The 13,732-nt window shown below is 45.8% G+C and overlaps 1 protein-coding gene across 1 annotated transcript in view; it reads right to left on the bottom strand.

Moving 5' to 3' along the window:
* Positions 1-11,889, bottom strand: part of ALPK1 (alpha kinase 1) — a 29,116-nt gene extending 17,227 nt beyond the window's left edge. The window contains 2 exon segments of the mRNA XM_061443628.1: positions 6,365-6,519; positions 11,101-11,889. Of these exon segments, the coding sequence (XP_061299612.1) occupies positions 6,365-6,519; positions 11,101-11,221 (276 nt within the window). The 5' untranslated portion in view covers positions 11,222-11,889.
* Positions 11,890-13,732: the final 1,843 nt, after the last annotated feature.

The following is a 13,732-nucleotide window of genomic DNA, read 5'->3' on the forward strand; positions in this document are numbered from 1 at the left end:
CTGACACATCTCATTTACAAAGCATCAGGGATTATGCAGTGTAAGGCAGCCTGAGATGCCATGGATTCCTCTCAGGCCGAATTCAACCCACAACCATAGCTCTCCCTTATATCACTTTCTGGTTTCACTGGGATCACCCACAAAGAGCTTTTATGAGGCAGGTAGCAAAAGGCCAGCCTGAACAACCAAGATCCCATGGCTAGGGGATCTTGGCTTCAATTCTACTGTTACCACACCAACAGTTAGAAGGAGGAGAAAACTAAATTCTCAGCCCCCACTTTCTTTTCAAAAGCTCACAGATCTTAAGTGCCACATACACCCCTAAGGGTAGTTAGGGCATGTCCCTCAGAATGGTTTCCCTAATGGCAATTCATCAGTACCTATCCCAGCAGATACTGCTCCATGGCTGAATGCCTGGATGCAGGAACTATTGATACTTATGATAAAAAAAGAAGTAAAATCTCACATCGTTACAATGGGTTTGCAAAGCTCTGATCTCACAAAAAAAAAAAAGTTAAAATATTAATGTAGCATGAAACACCCCACAAGAGAACTACTTGTGTGAAGAGCTGTCCCCCAGTGAAACCCACCACAGGGTTTGTGGGATCAAAGCATGTGTACATGGGCATGTTGCCCTCTATTGGCTGGTCACTGAGTGTTAAGGCTCCTTCTAATCCTTGGGATAGAGAAGATCTGCAGAAAGGGTAACTGCTAGCAGCCTCCCTTTTGAATCTGCAGCCCCAGTCAGAACCCCACAGTGCACATGGTATTTAGAGAGAAAAAGTAATCCCTCCTTATTTCTACTTTGTCAGCAAGGATGCTGTTACAATTCTGATTTTGTTTTGATTTGCTGAAAAATCCCAGTACTCTCCTGTTTTTGTCTTTGTATACAGATGTTGGTGTCACCCTTCAAGCGCAGATTCCCAGCAAAGGGTGTTCAGGTGGAGCTGGAGGCTGCAGGATAGGCTTGGTTTGCTGACAGGGGGAGTCTCTTAAAACCTGCTAGGAAAACATGAAAAACAGTATGCTGAGTTTGCTGAAGTGTGTGTGTGGGCTTTGTATTGGTTGGTGAATCTCTGGCAGGAAAAAGAAAGGGAAAAAAACTCAACACATAACAACACCACCCCCCCCCCCTCCCCCCCCCCAAAAAACCACCTATAAGATGCAAACATTTTGTAAAACCAGAAGTGCTGGTTTGCCTCAAGGATTATAGTAAATCTGTTACCTTAAAATCCCTAGGAGGTTCAGTCATTTCATATAATGGAGAGGGAGGGGCAAAACCCTCAGGGAAGTGTGCCCACGTTGCCAAAATGTACCCTGAGCCCTGCTCTGGCAGCACTGAACCCAGTGAACCCAGGCTGCACTGAGACAGTGCCGAAGAAAGCCTGGCTTGCCACTACCCTACTTCCCCCGCTGGTTTTGCCATGTTTTCCTACTGCTCCAGCGTGCAGAAGCAAAGTGCATCCCACAGCAAAAGGGAAGAAGAGCCCTGGAAAAGGCTGTAGGTGTAGGTGATGTGTCCAATCCCACTTTTTAAAGTGCAACACTAAGGCAAACCCTTGAAGGCAAAGCCTAATCCACTTACCCACTGTGCTGGTCTTACGGAGTTTTTCAGCCTACTCCCAGAGAAAAACATGCTCATGGTGAAGGTGGGTAGCCAGCTCTGCCTCCGTGGAACACCACCAGTATGTTATGGTAATGAAGTGCCTTTCATTCATGGATCTCAAAGCACATTTTAAATGCAATGAATTACGGTTTAAGAGCTTATTCAAAGCATGGCAAATTAAAATAAACAGAGGTGGGAATTTTTAAAGGTTTTTTTCTGAACAATAAATCCACAAAGACACTTTTTTTTTCCTCCAGGGAATTAAGTTGTCCTTCTGGGGCTCATGCCAAAGAAGAAAAAAGTTGCTCACACTTTCATCTTTCCTCATCACACTATAATCACTTCTCTTCAGCCTCATTTCCCTCCTCCCTCCCCTAGCTCTTTATTCAGAGAACTGAAGCAGCCTTTGCTCTGCCTTGAAATTTTATTAAAATAAAAAAAGGGGAGGGGGGACTAACGGATGAAGGGAAAAGAAAAAAATCCTTTTTCCTGACTAATACTAATAATACAGGTCAAAATGTCAGTCTATCTACAATGAAATGAAAAACAAAAAAGGTTTTCCCTTTTTCCCATGGTACAATGGCACTGGAATATAAATTACCGATGAAGATGAAATAACACTTCAAAGCACATGGGGAAAGGTAGCACAACATTGTCATGGGTTTAGCAGTAGCAGTCATTTTTCTCCTTTTTAGTAGCTGGTGCAGTGCTGTGTTTTGACTTTCAGCCTGGGAACGGTGCTGACAGCACCGATGTTTTTAGTTGTTGCTAAGTCATGTTTACTCTGACCAAGGACTTTGTGAGTCTCATGCTCTGCCAGGGAGGAGGGGAGGCCAGGAGGAAGCAGAGACAGGACACCAGACCCAAACTGGCCGACTGGCCGAAGAAGTATTCCATACCACAGCACGTCATGCCCAGGGTGTAACTGAGAGTTACCCAGAAGGGCTAGGACTGCGGGGTTGGACTAGGTATTGGTCGGTGCTTGGTCAGGTTTGGGGGGGGGGGGGGGGGGGGGGCGAGTTAATGGTCGGCTGGTGATGTGGTGTTGTATTCTCTTCCCTTATTATTTCCTTTATCATTATTATTATTGGTGGTAGCAGTAGTGATTTATGTTATACCTTAGTTACTAAACTGTTCTTATCTCAGCCTGTGGGAGTTGCATTCTTTTGATTCTCCTTCCCATCCCTCTGGGAGCAGGGGGAGGGCAAAAAGGGGGGGGAGTGAGTGAACGAGCTGGCTGGCTGGGTTTAAACCACAACAAACATTTACAAAGTATTTTCAACCTCAGGATGAAACACTGGAGACAACGGTAACCCATGGGTTTCAGGGGGTGTCAGTGAACAGTTTGAAACTAGCATGCAGTAGGATTTTAGGTCCCTATAGTCTATGACACCATGATATGCTTTGTTTAACAAGGGCAGCTGCAGTTATCCACAGATGTTTCAGCAATAAATAATAGAATCATACAATCATAAAGTAGTTAGGGTTGGAAAGGACCTTAAGATCATTCAGTTCCAACCCCCCTGCTGTGAGCAGGAGCATCTCACACTAAACCATGTCACCCAAAGCTCTGCCCAACCTGGCCTTGAACACCACCAGGGATGGAGCATTCACAACATCCCTGGGCAACCCATTCCAGTGCCTCACCACCCTTACAGTAAAGAACTTCCTTATATCCAATCTAAACTTCCCCTGATAATGGGTATCATCATCGTAAATAATTGGACCCATCTACATGGGGAGACGGCATAATGCTGCGAATGCTGCTCCGCTATTACAGCCACATTAATCTCCCATCTAGCCAGGTCTCTCAGGGAGTTTACTGCAGGTGTTTTCCTGGAAGAGAGCAGACAAATGCTCCCAAGTTAGAGAGCCACACAGGGGTTGTAAAGGAGGTCAACCTCTGCCATAAATTTCTGTCTAAGGCCACACACACCAAAGAGAAAAAGAAAACAAATACCCAAGAAGCAGCCACTCTCCACCCTACCCAAGCAAACCCAGGATCCCTGCAATGTGGGATGCTGGCAAGGCAGTGCTGGGGCTGACGCTTCCCAACCCTCTGCCTGGATTTTCTGAGCTTCAATTTGCTCAGCGCTACTCAAAGTCACTGTCATCCTCAAATTTGCTGGCCTTATATTTTCAAGGGCTCTCTCTCAAGCAGGTGAAATCTCTCGACCTCCTTGGAGTTAACAGCAGTTTTGCAGCAAGTGTTCCTTGACCTAAACCCCAGATTTTCAGGCTGCACTCCCCCTTCCCACAAGGAATCAGACATGGCTTCAGTCATGCACCACAAGAAGTTAAAAAAAAACCACCCAAACCTCACAAACTTCATCTTTACTTTATGTCTGTCCTGTCAAAGGGATACTCATTAGCCTAGATACTACATTTACCATTGAAAAGGGGGTCCTAAAGGGGATGACAAGAAAGCTGGAGAGGGACTTTTAAGAAGGGCAGGTAGTGGCAGGACAAGGGGGAATGGTTTTAACCTGACAGAAGGGAGATTGAGATGAGACCTTAGGAAGAAGTTCTTCCCTGTAAGGTTGGTGAAACCCTGGCACAGGTTGCCCAGAGCAACTGTGGCTGCCCCATCCCTGGCAGTGCTCACGACCAGGTTGGACAGGACTTGGAGCAACCTGCTGTAGTGGAATGTGTCCCTACCTATGGCAGGGGGTTGGAACTGGATGAGCTTTAAGGTTCCTTCCAACCCAAACCAGTCTGTGATTCTGTGAAAATCAAAAAAGCAAGAAACAATCCACATTTCTTGCTGCTTTCTAATCTTTAAGCTCAAACCCACCACCTTGCAGGATGGGATCCCCAAGCACCTGCAGCTCCTTACCCAGTCAAGTATCCTTTTACTCACAGCACAAGCCACATTAAAGTCTTCCCTTTCCTTCCTACATTTTGGGCAGCTTTGGTTCTCAAAGGAGTCCTGTCAAGTAATTTTCTTGAAAAAAAATAAAAGAATGTGATGAATCGTGCAAGTCCTACTAGATCAATTGTGCAAGCCCTACCAAAGGAAGTAATCCTCATTGCCTCCTAGCAGTGCTGAATTAAACAAGGCACAGCGTTCTTTTCAGACTCTAAGGTTTTGTAAAAACTGTATATGAACACTTGGCATTTTAGTTTTATAATAATGACAGTTCTTCAGGGAAGAGGTAAACACGACCTTAGTGGAAACAGAAATAGAACTGCCCTGTCAAATCAGAGGAACAGACAAAGCAAGTGCCAAACTAGCATGGGATAAGCATGAAAGTGAGCAGAAATACAGCATAGTCACCACTGCATGTTTCAATGAATGAGGTTGTTGCTCTGCAAGGTGCTCAATGCATGGACAATCCCTATATGCCCCTGCGTTCGCTTCTACACAAGGCAGAGCCAGTGGCCTCTGCTCTGCTGTGTCTTTGGCATTATTATCTAGGCACTTCTTGCATAGCTTTAGCCAAACACTGGGACACACTCAAAACTTTTATCACGCAAATCCATTTTGTCTTCCCTGCAGTGAGAACCAGCAGAGGTACCAGCAAGACCTCAAACCAACAGCCTCATTTGGCGCTGCACAGCCATCCATGCAGCCAACAGACCAGATGCCTAACCCTGGGGCAGAGAAGTCACTGATCTCACATCCTCAGCTTGGTTGCAGTGCCAGAAAGGACAGGACCTTCCTTCCCTTGTGTCGTGGTTTAAACCCAGTCAGGTAATTCGTTCGCTCACTTCCCCCCCTTTCTTGCCCTCCCCCTGCTCTCGGAGGGACGGAGAGGAGAATCAAAAGAATGCAACTCCCACGGGTTGAGATAAGAACAGTTTAGTAACTAAGGTATAACACAAATCACTACTGCTACCACCAATGATAATAATGATAAAGGAAATAACAAGGGAACAGAATACAACACCTCACCACCCGCTGACCGATAACTCGCCCCCCAAGCCCGACCAAGCTCCGACCGATACCTCCTCCAACCCTGCAGTCTCCCAGCCCTTCCGGCTAACTCCCAGTTACATCCTGGGCATGACGTGCTGTGGTATGGAATAGCTCTTTGGTCAGTTTGGGTCAGGTGTCCTGTCTCTGCTTCCTCCCAGCTTCCCCTCCTCCCTGGCAGAGCATGAGGCTCACAAAGTCCTTGGCCAAACCAAAACATCTCTATCAGCTCTGTTCCCGAGCCGAAAGTCAAAACACTGCACTGCACCAGCTACCAAGGAGGAGAAACATGACTGCTACTGCTGAACCCAGGACACCTTGGAAGATGCAGTGGTGACAAGGAGACGAGCTGACTCACAAGGAGGAGGACACCCTGATTCACACATGTTGCTTCATAGCGTTCTAGTGTTCTCAAAGTGTGTAAATGAGGCCCTCAGTGACAAGGTCTAGTGGTGGTCCTGGCAGTGCTGGCGTAATGGCTGGACTTGATGATCTTAAAGATCTTTTCCAACCCAGGTGATTCTATGATTAGCAACCTTAATAAAAAATAAAAAAAAAAAAAGAAAAGAAGGAAACTATATGTAGCTTCTGGGTACCTCTCTTGTCTGAGGACAAAACCAAATAGAAGTCACACTTCTGTTTTGGCTCTATGGCCTTGGTGAACAGCCCATCTCAACACAGCCTCGTTCACCTCTGCTTGCCAAGCAGTTCCTCGCATGCTGCTGCCACTGTGCATAAAACCAAGCCCTTGAACCCAGAGGCGATACTACCTACGAGGGCTCTGTGTACCCTCAAGATCCTCAGCAGGACGTTTTACACAACAGATGTGTTCATCTTCATACCAGCAGATCAGAGAGCCTCACACCGATCAGATCTTGCAGGTTTGTTTTGTCTTCTGGGCAGAGGTCTTGTTTGTATTGCCATTTCTCTGGTACAAAGGGCCACTTCATTTCCTTTGCCTCTTCCAGAAGGGTCCTCAAGTCTTCGGAAAGCAAAGCTGAAAAGGTCAAAGAGCAGGTAAAGACACTGCAGCTATCTTAAGGCAGAGCACCAATCCTGCAGAAAGCATTCCTCCCCTCCCCTCTTGTACCTTCTCTCTTAGCTCTTGTCACCAACCTCAGGAGGAGGGAAGGGGAGCTGCCTATTAGTTTCCCTTGGCTGCTCTGCCCTCCAGGTAAATGGGAGCCATCAGCTATTAAAAAGGCTTTCAAGAGGAAGTCAAGCTTCCTTTGGTGGCTGGCTGGGTGTGAAGAGCTACTCCCAGAGGGACAGAAAGCAACCTGTTCCCATGTGTGTTCCATGTGTGAGGACTCCTGGCAGAGAAATGGGGACAACAGCAGGGAATACCCTTGCTCAAGGCTTGCTGGTGACAGTGGCGGGGTCAGAACTGGCAGATAAAACTGGACTGTATAAAGCAATAAATCAAAGATCTAAAGGCATGTAATGAAAAGCAAGCAGATGTTCCTGAGAATAATTATTTACCTGCTAATTTTTGGACCAGCAGTCAAAGGAAAAGTTGTTGGCCAGAGTTACTCAATCTCCTCTCAAAGCCATAGCTGTAGGCTACCCCGACACATTTTCCCTCAGCACTAGAGAACTCCCTGCTAAAGCAAGACAAAATGGTTTAAGCCATGTGCCTGGGGACCACTCTATTAACAGAGCAGTCTGAGTCCTTAGAATCATTGAATCAACCAGGTTGGAAAAGACGTGTAAGATCATCAAGTCCAACCGTTACCCCAGCACTGACAAGGCCATCACTAACTCACATCACTGAGGAACTCGTGTGCATGGTTTGTGAACACTTTCAGGGATGGTGATTCCAAAGCTGAAGCCTTGCTATGAGATTGCCTGATCGAAGCTAATGCATCTTCTTAGACAAATAATTCACTTGCTAGCTGAGGAGCTGGCCTGAGCTTCTGCATTTCTTTTGCAGTTTGCCACAGAAATTAGAAAGAATTTAAGAGGAGAAAGTGCCCTTGGTCAAAACCAAACCCTACCCAAAGCATAGCTTCCCTCCCAGCTGGAAAGGCCAAGCACAAAGGAATCAAAAGACAGATTTGGGGAGATTTTGGATGAAGGCAAAATGTTCCCAGCTCCCATGAATGTCCATCCTGTGATATGCCAGAGCTCACAAGGCAAAGTGCAGTTTCATTCATATGCCTTGCTCCCTCCCTTCACCTCCTGCATAGCCACCAGCTCTGACTGGATGTCCAATCTGACCCAACTAAGGATGTAAATGTTAGTACGAGCACACAGGTAGGGATCTGGGCTTGGACTTGTCCCCTCCTTTCAGCTGCAGCCTACATTTTAATTTCCCTTGAAAGAGGGGTGAAGCTGCAGCCTGAGTGTGCTGTGTTGCGCTAACCACTTGGCTGGCCAGACTCTCTGGCTAATAAAAGTGGATTAAGAAGGATTATTGACCAGATGGGGCTAATGGTGATCATCAGATGCAGATCTAGCCCCTTCTAGCCATTAATCCCCAGGAAAAAACCTGCTCAGAGACTATCATTGCTTTAACAAGGCAACGGAATAAATATATCCCTACATATTTTTTAATCAACTGTTTGTGGAGGACTGTAGAAAATAAACTACATGAAAACTCTATTTCACCCTCATACTACAGTGCATTCATTGGTATGTTTTTCCTAAGAAAAAGTGGGAAATTGTATATTTAGGGGCCTTTTTCCAGAAAGTCACCTTTAGAAAGATACCACTTTTTCCAACCTACATTTTCTCACTTGTTGCAGCAGCTCTGGACATGCTTCCCATTACAGATCCCAGCTTCCCAAGCAACCACATTTCCCTGCCCTTCTGAAGCAGTGCCTGCAGGGACTCAGCCCTCCACATTGTGTCAAGGTGGCCAAGTAGCAGATCTGGAGGGGAGAGGTCATGCGCCCACCCTCACACCTCTCGCTGCAAGATCAGCGCAGAGTACCCATCTCATCACAACAATCACAAAATGATGGACAGAGCAGTTTATCCCAAAATCTTTCCCAGAGGAAGATGGGGGGGCCTTCAGGTGGTCACAACAAACGTGTTTACCCACATGATCCCATAGGACTGACATTCTGGCAAGGGATCAATCTACAGAAAGAGATGCTTATACTGCAAGCCTTCTTCTCTACTTTCTTCTGTCTTTTCCACATGAACTCACACTTCCTTGAATAACAGTAAATCAGGCAAAAATAACAGTGTCAGCAGCTATGAAAATAGTGAGATAACGTGGATGTTGGTATGCTCTCTAAAGCATAAAGGTATTAATGCTGTCCTTTTGTTCCTGTTTTCCATGTTAGTCAAACCTTAACCCACCTCCTACCTGATGTGCTAAAGAGCAAAGAATCTGGCCAAATTCCTTAATATCAAACTTTAAAGGGGCATCCTCAGCAGTCACTACAGCCAAGCTGGTTAGAAAAGGAAACCAGGGTAACATTTTCATCAGGATTTGGCAACCCAGAAGCCTTCGGTCATCTTTGGGGTTTGACATGTGTGTAAGCCCAGCAGGATACTGCTTCCAGACTTGCTGTGAGGTTAGCTGTCACCCCATGAAAACAAGCATGATTAGTGTGTCCATGACAATAAAACAACGGTGTATCACAACAGCACCTACTACCACACCAACCAGTGGGGACCTTGTGTGAACGGCTAAAATCCAACTCCCAGGACAAGAGTTCACTCTTGTAACCAATAGTTGTTATCACAGGCAATATAAATTCATTCATTAGCAATAAATTTATTAATGAATGTTATACTGGTGCAGAAGTAGATTGGACTGATTTCTAGCCTAAAAAGAAAGAGAAAAGCTATCCAGACCCACCTAAAATCCCTTCCTCCCCCTCAACCAAAGGAAGGTAAGGACATGCTCCTCCTCTTCCTTCTGCCTCCCATTTTTAAGTTCCTCCTGCCAGAGAAGGAGGAAGCCAAAGTAAACAAAGGGGGAGAGGGGGGCCAAGAAACCCCTCACCTCTGTGCTGGGAGGGTCCCTCTGAAGCCTTCCCCAGGCAGACAGCCCCAGCAGTTATTGATGTCGATGTCACCACCCCACAGCTGGGTATTTTTCTTTCAGCTGATGGGAACATGGTCCTTGGAAAAGCCCAAGCAGCACTTCAGGCCCTGATTGCCCATTTCCTGAAGCAGTTTACCTGAAGGACCATGTCTAATTGAGTGATTATAAGGGTGCTAATTTACCTTATCTGGAACTAAACTGATTATTTCTTATACTTTGTGGTAATTAATAGGAGAAAAGGAGGGAGAAGGATGGGGGGGAAAAAGTGCTAGCTGATTAGGAGCTCAAGAGCCTATTCTAAGGAGCCACAATAAAACTTAAAGAATTCATGATGAGGAAACAAAGTACCCTTTGTTGAAAACAAAGAGAAGAGAAAAATCTTCCAGTATCCATAACAGGAACCCACAAGCCACCCTGCCACCCTCCATCGAAAACAGACTTAGGTGCTTCAGAAGAAGGCAGCTGACCTCCCAGCAAGAACAAGGCCAGACAGAAAAACATATTCCCAACGGCTCTGTGCTCCGAGACACACAAAGGATTTTGAAGATCAAATTAATGTTATGGCCGAGTCACTCATGCACAGCAAAACTAAACATTATTAACACTGAACTGGAAAACGGACAGTGCTGCAGATGTGTCATGCAAAGGAAAACCTACACATCAATAGATTTTTTGTTGGTGGGTTTTTTTGCTAATGCCTTTGTGCCCCCCTCCACCCGCCCTGTGTGACAGAAACCTCCCTACCCTGTACTGATAGGTGTAATTCAAACAAGTTCAGCAATTCAAACGTGGCTTTTATATGAAGAGTAAAGAAGCTGTGGCAATGAACTTATGTAGCCCTCTGAAAGTCTGAACCTAGAGAATACAGAACTGAGTGTATTACAACCTTTCATGGTCAGGATTTCCACTGGATTAAGAAATAATAAATTTCTTTTTACAAACCACTCTCAAAGCACCCTGACAATACAAAAACAAATGCTGGTTTCCAGCAGGTATTGCCAGCATTAAAACAAATGAAGAACCCTTCTATTACAGCACTTGCTTCTTTTTCTGGTTATTTTACCCGGCCATTAGCCAGCTTGGATTTTCCTTTCAAGAAGAATATTGCAAGCTTCTTTTTTCCTTGGACACCACTTATAGAGGTCACACAGATAAAGATTCAAGCAATAAGCTCTTTAATATATTAGGAGAAGCTGACAAACAGAAAAGGCCATATGAAAGGAGAGGAAACGTGCCCTTATTCAGAAGTTGCATCCTTTCTTTTTTTTCCTTTCTTTTCCTTTTTTTTTTTTAATAACTAAAATTTATGTGCATCAGCAAACTTTTTGGCATTGTTCTAACCAAAATAAACTGTTCCTTACAGCCTCATGTGTACTGAAGCCGAAAATTAGAACTGACAGCAATTCACTGCAACAAAGTGGACTTCTTTCCCTGCCTGCCTGTAGCTCACGCCCCATTCATAGCTTCGAAGTCCAGGCATCTCTTGACACTCATCTGCCAGGAGAAGAAAACTAGGGCAGGGCTGAGGATGGGTGGCTGCTGCCATGGTGCTGCTGCCTCTCCTGGGGACCTCACATTGGCACCGGTGGTATCCTCTCTCATCTTCCTCACCCGTGTCAGCCTGTGCTGACAGGAGCATGTCCAGAGCTCATTTGCACTCCTGCAGCAACACGGCCACAGCGTTTTGATTTTTCATGAAGGCTGATCCCACCGGGCTGTGAATTGGGTGTCCGCGGGTGCACAGTGATCAACTACTCAAGAGAAGACACAGATTCTAAATGAAAAGGATCCCTTCAAGGCTGAGGTACCTAGCAAACAAAGGAAAGGAAAAATTATTAACTAAAGTATCATCAATTATCTGAAAGGCTCAAGCAGGGAGAAACAATAGGGGAAATACATGAAAATACATGACAGCCTCAGAGGACTTTATTAAAGGAGTGTGTGAAATTACAGCAGGGTCTTGGTGACAAACTGTGAGAGGCAAACATCTCCGAGGTACCAAGGAGAAAGGACAGGCTCTCCAGTTTTGAAGCTGTGAAGCCCCAGGCACGGAAGTGACCAACGAGGCTGCACCAAAGCCCTTTGTATTTGGGAGGCTCAGGCTGTTGCACACAGTCAGGACTGAATGGCAGAGCTCTAAGCTCGGGAAGGATGCTGCATGTTTAGCAGACAGTGGGATGTCTCTTTTACTCTGGGACATGGGAGCACATTGCTTTTGCAACTCCTCTCAGACTAGCCCCACTCCTGCCACATAACACAGTGTTCTACCACACAAAGGGCTTTTGACCATCTTGTTTGGGTCTCCTACAATCCACGCAGCTCTCAGGAGCCTTTCCAAACCTGCCAGTGTCTGTTTGGACTGCTCTTATCCAAGGATGGCTCTCCAACATTCACCAAGATGTATGCCCTGATAAATTTTTCCACTGGAAGTCCTTCAAGTGCTTAGGACATTAAGTTTTAGATGCTTCAGGTTACATACAAGGAATAAGTTCTTGACTGTGAAGGTGGTGAGGCACTGGAACAGGTTGCCCAAAGAAGTGGTGAATGCTCCATCCCTGGCAGTGTTCAAGGCCAGGTTGGACACAGCCTTGGATGATGTGGTCTAGTATGAGGTGCCCCTGCCCATGGCAGGGGGTTGGAACTGGATGATCTTAAGGTCCTTTCCAAACTAAACCATTATATGATTCTATGACATAGCAGTGCCAAACCCCCATCCCAGTTATCTGGCTGAGCATCTGCCAAAACAGCCAAGCAGCTTTCAATATCTAAGTATGAAATAAATACTTTGGCGGTCGGTTTTTGGGTTTTTTTTGTTTTTTTTTGTTTTCATCAATTTGGTGGCAGTTTCACTTAGAATAACTGCTCCACAGTTTGAAGCAATGTAGTTAGAAAGAACCTCTGCGAACACTCTTCTAAAATTGGGGAAACAGTACAGCTATGAAGGAGGAAGGGGGGTGCAAAAGAACACACACAGAGGCACAGTTTGCTCTGCTGACTTGAAACGACTTACATTTTAGCAACTAAATTTCCAGACTGTTTCTTTTCCTAACTTTCTGGTGCAGCTCTGTGTTGGCTGACTCCTGGAGGTGGTGGCAGATAGCCTGTGTTATCAAGGGCACCAAGTAAGAGCAAGCTGCCAGATTGAAAAGCAGCCAGAAAAAGAGATTCACTCATGCGAAAGCAGACAGGATCAGAAAGCCTGCTGTAGAAGGGCAGGTGGAGCAGGGCAAAAGATGGGATTCATCAGCAAAAGCCTGGAGGCAGGAGCCAGTCAGTGGGGCTGTGACTGATTCTGTAGGCAAATGTCAGAGAAAAAAGACATTTAAAAAATAGACATAAAAGGAGGCTGAGGGCAGGAGCACAGGCACGTAAGAGTAACTGGAGAGTGGTGTGGACCAGCAGAAGATAAGCTAGGAGAAACATGGAGAAAAACTGAGGCAGGACTAACAGTGTTAAATGTTCAATCATACAAATGCAGTCTTCCACCAGATGCAAAAGCTGACTCTAGTCTCCATGATCTGAAGGGTACACAGCATCCTCTAGTAAGAATCAGAGTCACAGAATAGACTCATAGAATATCTCGAGCAGGAAGGGAGCCCTAAGGATCAGCAAGTTCAACTCCCTATGTAGGGCATCTCAAAAGTACAGCATTGGACTGAGATATGGAGGAGCCAGGTCCAGTTCTTAGGTCTGCTGTTGATGTCCCGGTGATGTCAAGTCACATATCCATGCTGTATTTTGCCTTGTCACATAGCAGAGACACAGAGATGCCATCTGAGATCAAGCTGGTTTGCTGGGCCTCTGAATGGACAGCTAGAAACCTGGGTGTTGGGAAGTCGTTTGTCAGGATATGCGAGATTTGGGATCCCCCCACACATAGCTAGGAATAGACCAGGCACAGGGCCCATTTAGGGGCTCTCATCAGGAGCAAAAAGAGACATGACCAGAGACAGGACTCGAGACACAGCTACAGCCTGGTTCAATGTCCACCCAGGAAATGGAGCTGAACTATCTGTCACTGCCAAAGATGAGTCTGAAAGAAGGTCACCACACTGATGGAATTTGCTCACAGCACAAGGTCCCAGTTCACATCCTAGATCACAAAGGTCCCCTTTCCTTAAGCACCTCCAAGTTGGCAAGGACAGACAGCTGAACTTGGTGACAGTGCCTGGAAAGCAGATTCAGGAAAAGCAGAGCCCTCTCCTAC

Source organism: Pezoporus flaviventris, unplaced genomic scaffold (assembly GCF_033815535.1).
Source record: "Pezoporus flaviventris isolate CSIRO_AGI_PZ_B2104156 unplaced genomic scaffold, CSIRO_AGI_Pfla_v1 ptg000002l, whole genome shotgun sequence".
Classification (NCBI taxonomy): domain Eukaryota; kingdom Metazoa; phylum Chordata; class Aves; order Psittaciformes; family Psittacidae; genus Pezoporus; species Pezoporus flaviventris.